We start from the raw sequence: 18,119 nt of genomic DNA, 5'->3' as shown, positions 1-18,119 counted from the left end.
TAAACTGTTATAAAGGTGCTATAATAAAAATCGGTTGAACAGTCGTCCGCAAATGGGTGCCAGCAGTAGTCAGCTGATCCATATGTTGGCTTCAGTATAATAACGTCATGCGCGGTGTGTATCATCTATGTCTAAGGTAAATACTGACAATATTCTGTTTGAACCGCGAGACGCGTCTGCTAATCTGAGAGGTTAAATTATATCACTAACTGTTTAAAAATGCGAACAAAAAAGAAAATTAAATGATATGAAAGTTAAATGATATTACTCTAGTTTTCTCTAAGAGAACGACACAGTGGCGTCTAGACTTGTTTGGTGTCTCTAGAAAGTGCAAAGAAAGCTCCAAAATTCCGACACTTGACGCCGTACCCACACTGGCGTTTGCCGAAACAATTACTGCGCCGGTGTGAATTGTTTGAGTTACGGCGACTCCACACCTGGATAGTGTGTGTATGTGCATTATGTCACCGGCGCACGTATTCACGCATGTGTGCTGCGGCCGCTGCCGGCAACCTGCAAATGGCAAGTGCGGCTGTTTTGCAACCGCGAGTGACGCTCTGCCGTGCCCGGCGCGGGGCCTTCAGTGAGAGGACGGGAGCCACCTCGCCTCGCCTCGCCCCGCCTCACCTCACCTCACCTCACCTCACGCTGCTCATCTGCCCGCGCCCGCGGCTGTGTGGGTGTGCTGCGTGCCTTTGTGTTGGTGCATGACACGCGCCGGGGAGGGGGCCGGCTCGACCCTATATAAACCTGTCCGCGGACCCAGTCCTCAATCACAGCAGCGACAACTCCTGCCTACAGCCAGACGCGCGTCCAGCACACAGCCACAAACGCCCATCATGAAGCTGGTGAGTATCTCGGAGAAAGTGCCGATTCTCGGAACCTGCTGCGACCGCCTCATCTTCACAGCCCTCTGCCGCGTTTGGCATTTATTGTCACCGGTAGTAAAATCTGAGTTCTTGGACAGCATTTTATGCCTCTTCAAACTTCTCCGATCCAACAACTCGAATGAATCGTAACACTCCTCAAGATTATCCCAGTAGAGGGATCGAAAGAATGGTAACTGGACAAATTGAAAAGGGTTGTGATGCGGCCTGCCTCTGATTTTACAATTTAATACAACATCTGGTAAAATCAGAGTTGTCAGACAGCGTCATAATCCTCGTCAAATGTCTCCAATACTCGACATTTCGATCTGTCTGCTGGGATCCTCTTCAGGAGTCATTATCCAGCCACTCAGAGACACCGGAAGACTCTCGCAGAATATCTCAGCAGAAGGTCCAATTGGTGGTTTTTGGACACGTTTGAGGACTATGACTTCGCCTGCCTCTGATTTTAGCATTTACTGTAACTGCTGGTAATATTGAAGTTGTCAGTCAGCGTCACATTCCTCTTCAAACCCCTCCAATAACGCGGCGACCCCTATTCTGGGATCATCTTCAAGAGTCTTCTGGCGCCCAACCACTCGAAGATACCAGAAGACTCCTGAAGAACATCCCAGCAGAGGGATCTAATTGGGCAAGTTTGAAGAGAGATATAACGCAGCCTTACTCAGATTTTATCGTCAATCACAACGACCATTTTCAACGCTCTCTTTCGGCAACTACGACTGCAAAACAGCGCAGGAGTGACGAAGAACGCAGGTCGTTGGACTGGCCTTCGGTGACCGGCTAAGGATACATCAGTTACGGCACTGAACTTGTATTCAAATGAATACAAGTCAAATTCCCGCCCAAGAATTCACCATTAGATTGCCGTAGATTCACTAAATCACTCAACATCCATACCAGGACGGTTCCTCGGCTAAAATCCTGTCCCATACATTGACGTTAGTTTAAATTCATATTTGCCGGTCTTCATACTTCAGATGAGCATTCGAATTAATATGTGAATACGGTGGTTTACATATTTCGTAGCTTTTCGTCTTCCGTGCAGCCTAATGACGGATAGGTCCGTAGGTGTTGCAGGTCTCGCAGTCTGGTGTTAGACTTTCAGTTTGTAGACTGCTTACCCCTTTTTACTATTGTAGTTCGTTAATGTTCAGCGCTAGTGGCCGTTGTGGTCTAGCGTGTAGAGCACTAGACTTCAGCTATGGATGTCCTGGGTTCAATGGCCCCAGGATGGCCGCAGATCAACTCAGCCTGCTGAGTAAAAGCCAACCGGTGCGATAGGCCCTCCATTTTCCCTCTCTTAGTGCCGCGGCGACTAAAGGTTGTACTCTACCTATCTTCAGTCGGGCCAGTCACCCGATCACAGGCTTGGCTCATAGAGTTTAACTTTGTTTCATTCAGACATCGGACTGATTGTCGAGAAGCAGGCTCACATCCGTAGATCGCACTGTTGCAGACAATAACCGTGGGTGTTACCGAATGCGATCATGCTAAGATTCCACGTTTTAAATTATATATTATTAATGAAAGGAAATTTTGAAATGAGTACAATTTTAACATTGAATTTCTGTATTATTTGAGATCATCCTTTCGAAGTTACGCACATCCAACCCACGTCTCCCTTTCTGTCTGTGTAGTCTAAAAGTCCAGATATCAGATCATTAGGCCTTTTCAATGTTAATGTAACTTAAGTCTGGTTTGTTGCTTCTATCACTCGCGTTCGCAAAACGTTACACGTATTATTTTGCTCTGTTGAATAATCGCTGTATGACCAGTATAAACAAGTTTCTGTTGATGAGAGATTTCAGTTAAATCCACAGAAACTCAGACTACTCTCAATAATTTTGTGGTTGTGTGAATTTCGACACGCTTGATTGTAATGTAAACTCCCATCGAAGATTAAATCGTAATGCAAATTATCGTGACCTGCTCCACACCTTTCAGACACATCGACCGTACTCAATGAAGTAATTTGTGAACTCCCAGCTTCAGCGCAACCAAACACCTCGTAGTACAAACCTGCTTTGTCGTTCCGTGGCAACAGTGTCCAAATTCGTTCAAGGCGAGCGACATCTGCAGAAGAAAAGTACACCGCCTCATCTAAGAATCAGTGGACACGGAACGCTCACGAACATGTCGAGCCTTTGGCGGTTAATATGAAACCATCAACAGCGTAGTCCATTCATTCGAGCAGTTGACCAGGTGCCTTCACAAAGCGATTAGCTCACGTTCCAAATTTTTGTCACAACAGAAACACCTAAAATGGTCTTCAGCTACTGAACCCAGGATGTTAAGCTCTAACTAAGAAGAAATAGGCCTATAACAAGCGCAAAAGTAAGATGGTAATAATATTGATCGCAATGTGTCATTGTTCACTCTAGCTGTGGATGCTTTTAATCCATGGTTTGTAAAGACACGTAAGTTTGCTCACAATGTGCCAAGATCTAAAAACAGTTCGTATTTGGTTATCGATTTTTTCATGTCGCACAAAATTGTTTGACTTTTGCTAGCGATGGTATCAACCGCGTGCCCGGACGAATACGTAATGGCATTACTGAAGATGCAATAAAGGCGGAAAATCTGCATGCGATTTTCCGAATCATCGGAACTATTCCTCAATTGTATTTTCATTCAATGCCGTAAGTGGAAATATTTCGATTAATGGTCCAAAAATATTATAATAACTGTGATTCAGGTCGACGTTGGTATGTTAATGTTTTCAACTTTTTTTCCCATATTTGAGAGGGCGAGCATATCGGCAGTCAGGAAATTAACAGAGAAACCAGTTTCACAGACAGCTGTCGCAATAACCCCTAGCGTCTCACGCCTAGAGTCCACTTAGAACCATAGGAGGGTTCACCACTGCTCACTATGATTCCAGCATGCAGGCGTGCCCCACTGCGATAAAACGTAGATTGTGAAAAGCGAACCACATTTTTTTCTGAATGGTTAACGTTCCGCCGATATGATCGTTAGATACGGACTGGTACCGCAGATTGGAGAAGAAGCTGGAGATATCGAACAAGAATTTCTAACAGAAAATTCCGACTGACACCCTACTCCTATTGCAGAAGACAAACATTAATTTTTATTTTTTTATTTTTTCGATTTGTTAGGATTACTTGAGGTGAATACGAGGATGGTTACATGATGGAGCAAACACCTTCCCAACTTAATTCGAGAACCATGTCTAATGGCCTCTCTGCTCAAACTGGTGGTCGTACAACGGCTTCGATGCTGAACTTGCATTCGGGATGTCCTCGGTTCAAATCTACCTCCAGTCAACCAGATAAGTTTTCCGAATGGTGCATTTGCATTAAGTGAGTTAGGAAAACCATGCAAAACCCAAATGTCGATAGCAGGAGGAAGAATTTGAAATCTGTTGATTGGCACACGAGTTCAATGCTTCAAGCACTGCATCATCTTGCTTGAAAGGAAATCGATTTCTTCAATAACAGCGAATTTTCCATGTTTAGTTCTGTGCGAAAGTATCATAGGCATGAGATGACTTGAAAAATTCGTGGAAAATTCTAACGTAATGGGCACAGAAAGAGTCGAATAGTCTTCCTCTAGCTACATCAATCTCAGCTGTGTTCCTCAGTAAAGTTTACACATTAAAACGAGAATAAATTGTGCAGCTATTTCATAACACCCATTACTGCAAAGCTGACCTTACTTTCAGCTTTTCTTATCTCTCAATGCTTTTGGTTCTCTGCCCCCCTCCTCTCTCTCTCTCTCTCTCTCTGACACACACACACACACACACACACACACACACACACACACACTCTGTCTCTCTCCCTTAAAATAATAAATCACAAACGATTGAATCAATATCATCATTTGTGTTTCTCAGAATAGGTTAATAATTCGGAAATTTGCACTAATATTATCTTTGCATCAGTTGTCGTTGTTAATTTAAGCAGCAGATTTGTGTCATTAAAGAATCCCGAAATGACACAGAAAACACTGCTCCTCTGTCAACTTTTAATTGCCAGTCTCACTCTAAATTACACAAGTAGTGAACGGCAACTAACACTAAAGCTAACGGAAACCACTGAGAACTCAGACAACGAAATACATCTATCATCTAATATTTTACTCCTGTTGCAGATGAATGCGAGATCTAGCTGCAAGCAGTGGTAAATTTCGTCTATAGGAAGGACGCACCAGTTTGCGTCACAGTCAAGGGGAAGACAAAAAGAGCCATTATGATTATGAAGTTAAGTGATATACGCTCGATGCTGGCGAATGTTGTAACGTTCACTTCTGTCGACACTCGATCCCCCGTTTACTGAAAAACGGCGATGAATGTATTACGACCAGCTACTGACTTCCAGGGCCTGCATGATTACAGCGGAAAACTAAACCAACAGTAAACGTATGTGGGCCTTCAATATTCTACAACTACAGGTCCCTGTGAGTAATGTAAGTGCGAATAAAGTGCACACATTTGTGCGTGCTGACTCATGCGCTGAGATGAGCAGATAATGAGGTTCGCCTTTAAGGTTCGGTATGACATTTCAGAGACCAAGCCTTAGAAGAACGTGAGGAGACCTTACACGGACGCTAATCGCCTTGCGTTAAGGCGTCTGCCATAATATCTGACCGATCACGGAAAGACATCACGACAGAGTCGTTGCGCGTCCGGATAATCCACCATTACATGGTAGCTTGCTGCTACGTCTGGAACGAATGGCGTGGTAGACGTGAGGTCAAGCACGACCACAGGCCATTATCCTTTGCGTCCTGAGAATGTTACCCTTCGGTTGCGTTGACGTTCTGTAGTCATTGTTCCCTATGCATGGATATATACTTCAGTATTTACGTTAGTCACTTTGCAACTCCAAAAATCAGACAGACAAAGAAATAAACAGGTCGGAAATCAGTATTAAAAGTTACAAAATGTATAGTGTTTCTTTGCAAGTAATAAAATATTACACTAAAGAGAAACGAAATAGAAACAGTGCTGGGATAAGAAGTATTAACCATATACCATTGGAAATCGATGCCGTGTCGTACGTGTCCGAGTTCTGCGTTGATTCTGGAGCTACTTGCAGCTAAATCCACTGCATTACACCGTGTTCATGTAAGAATCTCTGCTGTGAGCATTAGCAAGTTGCCGGATAGATGTGGCAGTAGAATGCAAAAGATGCATATATTCACCATAGGACTCTGACGTCAGATCTTCGTGTTGCAGCCACCACATTAGGCCCGTAGTACCGGGTGATCAAAAAGTCAGTATAAATTTGAAAACGGAATAAATCACGGAATAATGTAGATAGAGATGTACAAATTGAAACACATGCTTGGAAAGACATGGGGTTTAATTAGAACCAAAAAAATACAAACGTTCAAAAAATGTCCGACAGATAGCGCTTCATCTGATCAGAATAGCAATAATTAGCATAACAAATTAAGACAAAGCAAAGATGATGTTCTTCACAGGAAATGCTCAATATGTCCACCATCATTCCTCAACAATAGCTGTAGTCGAGGAATAATGTTGCGTACAGCACTGTGAAGCATGTCCGGAGTTGTGGTAAGGCACTGACGTCGGATGTTGTCTTTCAGCATCCCTAGAGATGTCGGTCGATCACGATACATTTGCGACTTCAGGTAACCCCAAAGCCAATAATCGCAATGACTGAGGTCTGGGCACCTGGGAGGCCAAGCACGACGAAAGTGGCGGCTGGCACACGATCATCACCAAACGAAGGGCGCAAGAGATCTTTCACGCGTCTCGCAGTACTTGTTTTATTTTTGCTTTTTTTTGTGTTCTAATAAAACCCCACGTCATTCCAAGCATGTGTGTCAATTTTTACCTCTCTATCTACATTATTCCGTGGTTTGTTAAGTTTTCAAATTTATACTGACTTTTTGATCACCCGGTACATAACGAAAGTACTAACACGCTTGATATGATGAAGCTGCAACCTACACTTGGCCATAACGCATGAAGTCAGTATGGGTCTAGAACTACAGACTCAACAAGGGGATTGAATTAATGAATCGAGGGAACTGATTTAACGCGTATTCAATCAAAATCAGTCTCGACACATCGATTAAATCGCGGTTCACCATTTTTGAGGTCAGTGTAAGAAAGATTTGTGCCTACATAAATGGCAATGCAACTGCTGAAAATTTTTGCCTTACATGTTGGCCCATTAGCAAAGCTGCAGCATACTTTTAGGTCAAATGCGTGAGCGCATCTTCTTTTTTGCAGATCCTGATCCTGAGTGCTGTAGTCGTGGCGGCGCTGGCTGTCCCACAGAGCGGAAAGGACGCCACCATCGTCGAGCTGACCAACGACAACGACGGACTCGGCCAGTACAACTTCGCGTACGTCCTCATGCCATGACTCATTATGTGCCACTCTGCTGCCGCATTCATTATAAGCATTTGACACCATTACATCTACGTCTTTGTGGTAACTTCGCGTACGTCCTCATGCCATGACTCATTATGTGCCACTCTGCTGCCGCATTCATTATAAGCATTTGACACCATAACATCTACGTCTTTGTCGTACCTCCACTACACTTACTTGGGACTACCTGAAATAGGACGAAATCCTCCCAGGCCAGTTTGGCATCAGCCTTTTGGTTCTCTATGAATAATAAGTGATGTGATCTTCTTTTTTTAATATGATTATCGTATGCACTTCTTCGTTACTAGTGATTTTAGAATCGCTTCGTCAAACGATTGATTTTGAGTAGAACTAGTTAAGAACCAGATAAATCATCGCCATTTCGCAGCAATTCAGAGCCGAGGAGAACCACTGTTTCTGGAATGGATGCGGTATGTTTACAAAGGCTAAACAGTAATTTTCATGTGAGCAAATTTATTTCTGTAGTTTCCCAAATTTCTGCACATTTAGGTGGATAAGTCATTAAGGCATTTGAGTCCTATTCGGTTGCGTCTCTAAATCAGTTCAATGCCGGGATGCTTCAATTAATACGCCATGGCTGGCACTTCCTATCCACCAACACACATTCTTGCTACGCCTGAGATACATGCTGAGCTAATTCTTGAGCATTGCTGAATGGAGGTTGGTACGCAAGTATGCGTCTTCCCATCGCATCTGTGCTTGTCAAATCAGGGGACTGGTTAGAATAGTCAAGGCGTTTGTGGTGTGAACTGCAACGGAGGATCTGCCACTATCCTGGTGCACTTGGTACTCTGGTTTAGCGTTTTAACCACATACTGAAGAGCGTTCAGTCTCCCTTCAGTAACTACCAAGTCAGTTCTTCTCTTACATCCAATAGCTCCCAGCACCAGGAGTTCGACTGTCACGCGTCTGAGAATCACTGTTTCCTGTAACTTCTCATCAGGTCGCTTATGGAGGTGTTCGCCTTTGTCTGACCATCATAAACAGAAGTGAGACCCGTCACTGAACATCACAGAACATCATTCAAAGTCTCAGCTGATTTTAGCTCTTCACCCTGCAAGTATCTGTACTCATTGCATCACAGCCAACTATCTATGTGATCTTTTGATAAGAAGCTCATATATCCCTCAAGCCAATGAATCTGCATTTCACAAAGATTGAAAGGCCAGTGTAAGCAGCCGCATATGCACGTCCCCTGAGAATGCTTTGATGCAATTTCCACCTGAAAAGTTCCCATAACATTACACACACCCAAGAGTGATTGGTAGGAAAGGCATTTTGCTATGCTGAAAATAAGCTTGCGTAAGGATGATATTCCAATCAACATACCACACACACCTGGGAATACTGGGTGGAAGCGTGCGGCCGAGGTGCTCAAACTATCATAGTTCCCCAACGCGTGAAAACTACAAGACATGAAGGAAGTATACACACATCAGTGGCTAGACCATCTCTCTACGTTTCTGACTCACATTACAGGTAGTCAAGTGGGGCACTGACCGTGACGCAGAAAACGCTAACACCTGCGTGTAATTCATTGAAATAGGGGACATGAAAGTCTCTTCCATTGGGCTGCATCTATGCAGACGCGAACTAATTGCATACGACAATAAAGAGCGAATGATTTATCCACAAGTTCTCACACGTGTGACCCCTAGTGCATCTACGCTACCCCTTGGTGCGTATTACGAATCGAAAGTTCAAGAGATGGTCTGTCCACTGATAGGTGCAATTGTTCTGTATGTGTTGTGTATGTGTGTCTGTGTGAATGAGGAGTGGGATACAGAGAGAGAGAGAGCAAGAGAGAGAGAGAGAGCACATCTACGAGGGCTATTAGGAAATTAAGGAACGATCGGTCGCGAAATGGAAAACACAGTGAAAATCAAAAGTTAGCTACATGTTCCACCTACGTTTCTACATAGTCGCCTCTCCGACTTAGACATCTGTCGTAGCGTTGTACCACTTTTCTAATACCGACAGAAAGATCCTTCCTGCACTTTTCCACGCTGGACTGCAACTCGTAGTCTTCATAGCCAGCGGCTCATTTGAGCCGAGATGGAAATCATAGACGGTCAAATTTGGGTTGTATGGTGGGTGATCAAACACTTCCCATCGAAAAGCTGTAGGAGCGTCATAACTGCCCCTGCGGCGTGCGACTGAGAGCTGTCAGGAAGAAGGAAATGCATGAACTTTGTGTGGACTGCATGAAAACAGGCGAAATCTCTCGTCAGGCACCCGTACTTGACGGGAGACACTGTTTTGTAGGCATCTTCACGCAATCACTGTGCGCTCAGAGAAGAGCGACATGACGCTATCTACGGGCATAACAGAGACATTGCCTACACATCTGTTCAAAGCTTCATCGGATTTTCACTGTGATTTTCATTATGGACTCTGTTCGCTCATTACATTCCGAATAGCCCTCGTATTACTACTATTCGCCAAAGTGGCAATAGTCGCCAGTGAGATAGTGACAACGCAGACCTTACTGCCTGTTTCGTCGCACATGCTCCACCGTTGCCAGCTGCAGTTCTGCCTTGCCCCACAGGTACCGCACCAGTGACGGCATCGCGCGGCAGGAGCAGGGCGCGCTGAAGAACGCCGGCTCCGAGAACGAAGCCATCGAGGTCCAGGGCAGCTACTCCTACAAGGGCGTCGACGGCAAGGACTACACCGTCACCTTCGTCGCCAACGAGAACGGCTACCAGCCACGCGTGCAGTCGTAAGCCGGACCGGGATCCGACCTGACGACGGTACAACCAACTCGACAAAGAGTGGCCAGTTCGCTTTTCCTACGCCGACTTCGCTTCAGTGCCAACAAACCGGCATCGGCTTCTGCACATACCTATATGTTTTACAAACATATCACATGATATTCTTCATATTTTGTGAAGTTATTTGCCATCAAATAAATTTAATTTTATAATTCCTGCATTTTTTTATCAAATCTATAAATAGCCCTTACTCCACAACAACATCGTGTACTTTGCTGAAACCGAAAACTGCAGTTCGTCTCAAGACTGAACTTCGGCTAAGAATTTCAAAATTTGAAATCTGACTCCATTAAAAAATGCATGTTAGCTTCAGTACAGATGCCAAATTCTTACTGACGTATGTTTTGCTACGGAGATCGCCCAGGTTATTAAGTGGAATATCCAGTGTGCCCTGCGGAGCATATTGGTGTAATGTTAAGACACTGAATTACTGGAGAGATCCTCGTCTGTTCATCCAGAATTATGTTTTCTGTGATTTCTCTAAATTGTTAAGGCCCATGTTCAGCCATTCAGATGTTCAATGCGTCCCATAGATCCAATCAAAAAAGAGAAACTTCACGGATATGGGACGAGTCACGACGTACTTTAACACAAGGCAAAAGCCTCATAGAAACTTAATTCGTACACGCTGTATTTTAAAATTAACTCTCACTATATTTCTTGTGCCGACTTCGTTTAATCGAACAAAACAGTAAAAAAAACTGCCACTTTGTAAAATATGTCTGTTGTTCATCTGCTATTAGTAGCGTAATGTTTACTTGATTACAATGCTATTTTTCACGCTAACACTTATCCGCTGCTATGCTCGCATACCAGTAGTTTTTTTTATCATGAATTATGCTAAATAAGTACCCATTCCCCCGAAATAACATCAGCTGTTCTCACGTGTCTGCCTGTTAGGCTAAGTGTGTGTTAATACATAGATGAGTCCGCCCCCTCTACACCCAAATACCCCAACCCACAACGACATGGCATGTATACAGTGTTGCTGCTGAACAGTACATGCAGTCGGGTGTGGACGTATACATCGTGCTACACTGTACGGTGTGCAGATTATACAACAAATTTAACAATTTTTAACATGCTTTATGCCCACAGATGTGAAAACATGTAGGACGGCACCTACTTCACACTTTTAAGTATCGACATTTCTTTTCTTTCTTTCTTTCTTTTTTTTATATAAGGTAGACTATGTTATTCTACAGGGTTCATGTTATCCCCACACCAAGTTTCATCGAAATTGGTTCGGTGGTTTAGTTGTGAAAACGTAACAGAGTGGTTTTTGCAAATTTACAGTGAAGTATGAGTATACGGCTAAACACACTTAGGATTATACAATCATTGTATTCGTTATGCTGAATTGTATAATGTTCAACGTATCATTCAATAGAAGCGTTTTCACAAAAATGATAACGTTCAAAATTCAAAGAATAAATAGTTTTCTCAAACAGTAAAATTATTTTCCTAATTCGCGTAATAGTCTACAAATATATTTCTAAAGTAGCCTATATCCTTCCTTGTCATTCAAGCTATCTCAATACCACATTTAATAAACACTGGTTCAGCGGTTTAGTTGTTGAAAGGTAACAGATAAACACACTTTCGCATTTGTAAGACTTTAAATTACGATATCTCTTTTTTCGTGATCCAGTTTTGACGAAGTAAAACCTATACGTTGCCCCTAGCTACACTCAAGTCACCCGTGAAAACCCCTTGAAAATTCGTCTAGTAGCTTTTGGCTCTTTGAAACAGAAAAGCAAGACAGTTTCAGATAAAACTTTAAATGATGACATCTTTTTCTTTTGCGGTCCGATTTTGATGAAATAAAGCCTATACGATGTCACAAACTATTCTCAAGTTACCTGTGAAATCCCAATTACAGTTTTGGTGATAGTGTGATAGAGGCATATATAGATTAGTAAATACTAAGCTGTACTTACAGTACATTATTACTTCCTATACAGCTTCACAACAAACATTGCTACTTACAAGGCAACTAACAGAAATTTTCATTCCATGAACGTTAATATTTAGATAATTTGTAGAAAAAATGGATCATGGGATATGGTTTTTTCCTTACCGCTTTTCAACCAAGTGGCATACAAATAATACAAGAGCAAACTTATACATAAAAAAGAAAGGCGAAAGGGGGTATAAAAACACAGTAAATGGAAATAGAGGTCATAGAGGATGTGCGTGGGGGACAGAAGGTGGATACAGAAGGCAAGGCGGAGTGCATGGTGTTCTAGGATTTGGAGGATTTTGGGGGCTTTATAGAATCTGGTACAGGTCGAAATCCAAGCGATGCTGGCATAAAAAAGGATGTGGCAGATCAAGGATTTGGAACTGTGAAGGATGGTGGAGGTTGCAGTCCCCATGTCCAGACAGACAGGAGTTTCAGGAGGTGGAGTCTAGTGTGGGCTTTGTGTTAGATCGTAGGGATATGGGGAGTCCAGATGTGGGGACGGTCAAGCGTGAGGCCAAGGTATTTCAGGGTAGGTGAGGTGAACAGGACGATCATAAATGGTTAGGTAGAAATAATGGAGAGAGAAGGAGCAGGTGGTGTGGCCTATGATGATTGCCTGGGTCTTTCAGGGGTTGATACGAAGCAAACAACTGGTTGCACCAAGTGGTGAACTGGTGAAGGTGAGTTTGGAGGGTACATTGGGACCATTAAAGGGTAGGATAAAGGGCCAGAAATGCGATGTCATCAGCAAATTGGAGGAGATGAACAACTGGGGAGGTTTGGGCAGATCAGCAGTATACGGGAGATAGAGGACAGGGGGAAGGATGGAGCCTTGGGGCATACCAGCAATGGGATAGAAAGTATAGGAGTTGGTATTATGAGTAGTGATATAGGATGGACAATGGGAGAGGAAGGAAGCAACGAGATGGAAGAAATTGATGACGAGAGTATAGGTCTGGAGTTTGAATAGGATCGCAGGATGTCAGACACAGTCGTAGGCATTCTGGAGGTTGAGGGAAACAAAGATAGCAGAGTGGTGGGAGTTAAGCTGGAGGGACATGAGACTGCTGAGGTTAAGGGGCTGGTCGTCAGTTGAGAAGGAGGGCCGGAAGCCACACTGGATAAGGGGAAGAAGGTGGTGCTGGTTAAGCTGGTTATGAATATGGTGGGAGAGGAGGCACTCCAAGACCTTACTGAATATGGACGTGAGGTGGACTGGGACGGGACGATGGGAAGAGGTGTCAGAGGAGGGGGGGGGGTTGTTGGGTTTAGGGAACAGCAGGACATGGTTAGTCTTCCACAGTTCAGAGTAAAAGTTGGTGGAGAGCACGTTGTACAGGGTAGCAAGGGAAGCCAGGAAGGACAGGAGGGATTCCTTCAGGTGGCAGTAGGTGACCGCATCATGACCAAGTGCAGTGTTGCACTTGGAATGGAGTACGAGTTCGATGTCATGCACTGTAATGGGAGTTTTTATGTCAGAATGGGGTAACTAATCCAAATATCGGAAAATGGGTGTGAGTGGCAGGACAGAGGTATCACTGCATTCAAGGATGGTGTGGAAGAGGGAGTAGTCAAACTGGGGATCATCAGGAATGGAGAGGACCTCAGAGAGGTGGGAAACAAAACAATTAGCCTTACTGTGATCGTTAGGGAAGGGGTAGTTGTTGTGTGGAAGTGGGTAATGCAGGGCAGGATGGCTACCAGTAAGGCGATGGAAAACAGGCCAGTACTTGGAGGAGTTGACACAGAGGGTGGAGTTGAGGCATGTACATGACTGGCACTATCCCGGCGTTTCCTTGCTGTGAGGAGGTTGCAGATGTGTTGTCGTAATTGCCAGTGGTGGAGGCTTGTATCCTGCTCATGGGTGCAGAGGAAGGAGTGGTAGATCTGTGGAATTCATGGAGAAGAAGGGTGGCCTGTGGAGGAAGCTTAGGGTGGTGAGGGAGAATGAGTTTGGTAGGAACATGGGCGTCCACAGCATCTGTGGTGGTCTTCTTGAGGAAGGAAGAGACATGGCTGACATCAGTGGGATGATGAAAGTATGGGGGTGACTTCCGATCTATGAGGCAATAGATTCCCAGTAGGCATCCCAATTGGCACAACAGTGGTCATTGATGGATTTCGGAGGAAGGAGGGTGGCCATGGGCAGAGTAGATGGTGAGAAGGATGGGGACATGGTCACTACCAATAGGCTCATGGACGTCCACGGTATTGCGACCAAGGAGATTGGGGGAGGTGAGGATGACATCCAGGGTGCAGTTACTTTCAGGACAGGTGTGCTGTGGGAGAGGAACAAGGTCACAGTGGAGTGTTGAAAGGAAGTGATGCCACCACCAAAGGGTGGCAGCATCACAGCTGTGGATGCTGAGGTCGGCAGCAGTCACATAGGTGGAGAAGGTACAGTCAACATGGGAAATGAGGTCATAGGGGAGAGGAACTGTGGGCTGGGCAGAGATAGTGGTACAGGTGACGGTGAGGGAGGGAAAAAAGATGCTGAGGAGAAGGTGTTCAGTTGGGTCATTGAGTAGGGGTTGAGGCTGTTCAGGGAGATGCTTGAGGTGGCCTATAGCGACCCCATTCGTGGGAGGAGAATGGGGTTGTCAGTAAAGAAGATAGGGAGAGGTGCAGACATCATGGTCAGGTTACAGGAAGGTTTCATTAAGGATGAAAGAGTGTGCACGAAAAGGTTTATTGGCACGGAGGGAGCAAATGTTTAGGTATAGGAGACACACTAGGAAGTGGAAGGGAGGAAGGGAGTGGGGGGAGGAGGAGAGAGGGGCTCAAATGGGAGTGTCTAGTAGGGTGAAGGTAAAGTGGGCCTGGTTGTGGGAGTAGATGGCATAAGTATTCAAATGTAAGATGGAGTGGGTGGCAAGGGGGATCTGCTGGAGGCTGTGGAGGCATTGGAAGGGGTGGATATTCTCCAGGACGATGGTCAGGAACCAGATGATGTCTTCAGCTGTAGGGGGAGGGCAGAGGGCATTGTTGGGGTGGATGGGCTTGTCGATGGGGTGAGCTCAGGGTTGGTGGGAGTTTGTTTGGCTTTGCATTTGGAGGTTTTGCAGGAAGTAGGAGAGGTGAGGTTGGGTCACTGTTTAAGGAAGTGGGAAGCTTTACTATGGATGTAGGTTGGGGGTTCCTGCAGTTGTAGGTGAGGTGGTGGTTGTAGAAGAGATGGTGTTGGCAGTAGTAGGATTGAGGAGGGGAATGAGATGGGTCAGTGGGGTGGTGGTCGTTAAAAATCAGGTCTCCCTGAGTGAGGAGGTGGCCCATGGAGGAGGTGGACTCGGTAAAGACATGCATGAACAAGGTGGGGCCTGAGTTGTAGTAAATATGGCGGAATGAGCCGATTTCCAGGGCAGGGTGGGCATTCAGTTCCGCCAACACCTCTGCCTCTGCGTTTTTTGATCAGAGCAGTGAAGGTTGGCAGATGGCGAGGGGGTTGGGGCTGATGAGGAGAGGAGGAGGTAAGAAAAGGGGTGAAGGATGTATGGGGGCCAAAGGTGATATAGGGAAGTTGCTGGAGGAGATCAGTGTGGAAAGAGGGAGAGGGGGATTGGATGAGGACAGAGTCTCTGCAAGGGATAAGTTGGGTATTGGGGGCACTGGGGATTTACTTAAAGATTTCGAGGGTGAGGGTAAAGTCATCTAGAAATTTCAGATCGGGGTTGGCCAGGATGAAGGTATACAGGGTGGTGACTGGGGGGAGGGGGGAGGATGGTGGTGTCCATGGGGGGATCAGAAGGAAGAGGGGTTTTGGATTAGGGGGTGGAAGCGAGGTCGCCACTTGGGTACTTGGGAGGTTTTTTAGCTGTTGTAGCCTGGGAGGAGGGGTAAGAGACTTGTTGGATTGGGAGGTGGTGGGAGGCAGGCCCCTCTTATGAGGCAGCAGCACTATGAATGGAGGCTAGCGCTCTGTGGTGGTGACTGTGGCATTGTGGGCAGTGACTCTAGAGGGGGAAGCAGCGACAGTTGTATCAGGGCAGGTGGGGAGTGGGGCTGATAGCGGTGGGAGGGGGGCAGGAGATGGAGCAGGGGTAGGGGCAACATACAGGGGGGCAACATACAGGAGGGGGGGATACAGGGATGGGGAGGAGATGGAAGGAGAGGAAACCTTTAGGAGAGGAGGTGTAGACAAAGGAAGCCCAGAGCAGGCACTCCACGAGGTAAGGATGGGTGTGAAGTCTCTGCTGGGGTATCTCTGCTGGGGTACTCAAAGGTGAATGCCTGCTGCTTTTCTCGCCGCCTAACAGAAGATCATAAAGAGCAACGAAGGACCATCACTGCAGAGTTGCTTGCGCGTTACGACGCTATGATGGTGGTAGTGGAAGAGTCCATGGTTGAATGTGGTGCCCACTGGGACAGGAGTCGCTGAAGTGGGGAAAGAACTGAAATGGGGTTTGTCGTCGTCGGCAGTGGCGGCGGCGGCGAGCACTGGGCGGCGGCTGGCGGACGGATGGACGGAGGCAGATGGTGGGGGGGGGGGGGGGGAGGGGGGAGGGTGAGTGGGAGGCTGTTCCGAAAACGTTGATTGCACCCTGAGAGTAGCCCAGGCGGCGAAATCTTCCGATTTGGAAGTGATGAGATCCAACCCTTGAGATAGGATATGTTTTTCATTTCCTTATCAACTATAAGGATTCCAAATGTTGGGAAGGTGCCAATTCCATTCCTATTCGTAGGCATTTGCGAAATTCCGCCAAAAAAGTGCTGGATTTTTTGTGGGACATTGTGGAATGGTGCCGCTTCAGACCCAATACACTAGTTTCATAAAGTTCCGATAGATGGCGGCGCTACACGTCGTCTGTAACGGAGACACGCTCCAAGCTGAGATCTATTATCTAGTTTCTTTTGGTGGAAAATCACAGTGCGGCACCATAGGCACTTGCAGAATGTCTACGGACACATGAAAGCGAAGAAAAGCACGGTGAGTCTTTGAGTGAGGTATCCATCGACACAAAGTGGCGCAAATCTATCCGAACTCCCGTGTGCCGACCCGCCGCACATTGCTGTGGCTTCTGCAATGTTGGACCATGCAGACACTCTCCCTTGAGGTGATCAATGGACAACAGTCGGTGCTGTTGGGGTACTCAAAGGTGAATGCCTGGTGGTTTTCTCTCCCTCCTAACAGAAGATGATAAAGAGCAACGAAGGACCATCACTGCGGAGTTGGTTGCACTTTACGAAGCTGATCGTGACAATTTACTATCGAACATCGTCACAGGCGATGAAACATGGGTTCATCACTTCGAACCGGAAACGAAACAGCAATCCATAGAGTGGCGTCACACCACCTCTCTTCCAAAGAAGAATTTCAAAGCCGAACCCTCAGCCGGTAAAGTCATGATGACAGTCTTCTGGAGTCTGAACGGGCTATTCTGTTCGATGTCCTCCCACATGCTGCAACGATCAACGATGTATTGTGCTACTATCAGGAAACTGAAGATAGACTTCAGCGTGTCCATAGCCACAAAAATGCAAATGAACTTTTCCTTCTTCATGACAGCCCAAGTCTGCTGTACAGTGTTGGCGGATAGTGGATGGATTTATTAGTATAAAGTTTTATTTTTATTTTTTCACTTTATGTTCGTCAGTGCCTTCTGCCTGGCCATAATCTGCAACGTCTCAGTCCCGTTGCCCAGAACCGGATAGAACCACCCTGAAACTCACGTGCTGAACCATCAGCAGCTGAACTCACGTGTTGCTGACGAGGTAACGCTACCGAACTACGCGTCTTACGATCTGGCCGACCAATAGGGAGGCTTGTAGGTGGTCAAGTGGGTGTGGGACCGCGGCTGGCTGCCGGGAGAGGACACGCCGTTCGCTCTCTTCTGCTGGCTGCTTCCAGACCGAACAGACGCCCTCCTCACCTGCTGCCCATTCAGTCTCGGCGGCTTCTCCAGGCCTCCCTTTCTTTACGGCATTAAAACTTCACCCAGGTTAACCTATGTTTTATTCTTCACCACAACTGGTGCCTACAGTTTTCCCCTCCTGGCCAATCCTGATGTATTAACACTGCGTATGCGAGAGGAGCTCTTAAAAACTTTGTTGGATTGTTCACCCTATCCACTCCGCAGCTTTATCTCGCACCTTCCGACTTC

General features: G+C 45.9%; 1 protein-coding gene across 1 annotated transcript; it reads left to right on the top strand.

The window, feature by feature from the left end:
- Positions 1–690: 690 nt before the first annotated feature.
- On the top strand, positions 691–10,207 carry LOC126418595 (endocuticle structural glycoprotein SgAbd-5). Its single transcript, XM_050085428.1, has 3 exons — positions 691–848; positions 7,117–7,232; positions 9,830–10,207. Exons 1-3 carry the CDS (start codon positions 708–710, stop codon positions 10,005–10,007), a joined length of 435 nt encoding a protein of 144 aa, XP_049941385.1. The 5' UTR covers positions 691–707; the 3' UTR covers positions 10,008–10,207.
- Positions 10,208–18,119: the final 7,912 nt, after the last annotated feature.

The sequence above is a fragment of the Schistocerca serialis genome, chromosome 9, assembly GCF_023864345.2.
Source record: "Schistocerca serialis cubense isolate TAMUIC-IGC-003099 chromosome 9, iqSchSeri2.2, whole genome shotgun sequence".
NCBI classification, from domain to species: Eukaryota; Metazoa; Arthropoda; class Insecta; order Orthoptera; family Acrididae; genus Schistocerca; species Schistocerca serialis.
The sequence above is the reverse complement of the archived record's forward strand: the minus strand, read 5'-3'. Positions and strand labels throughout refer to the sequence as shown.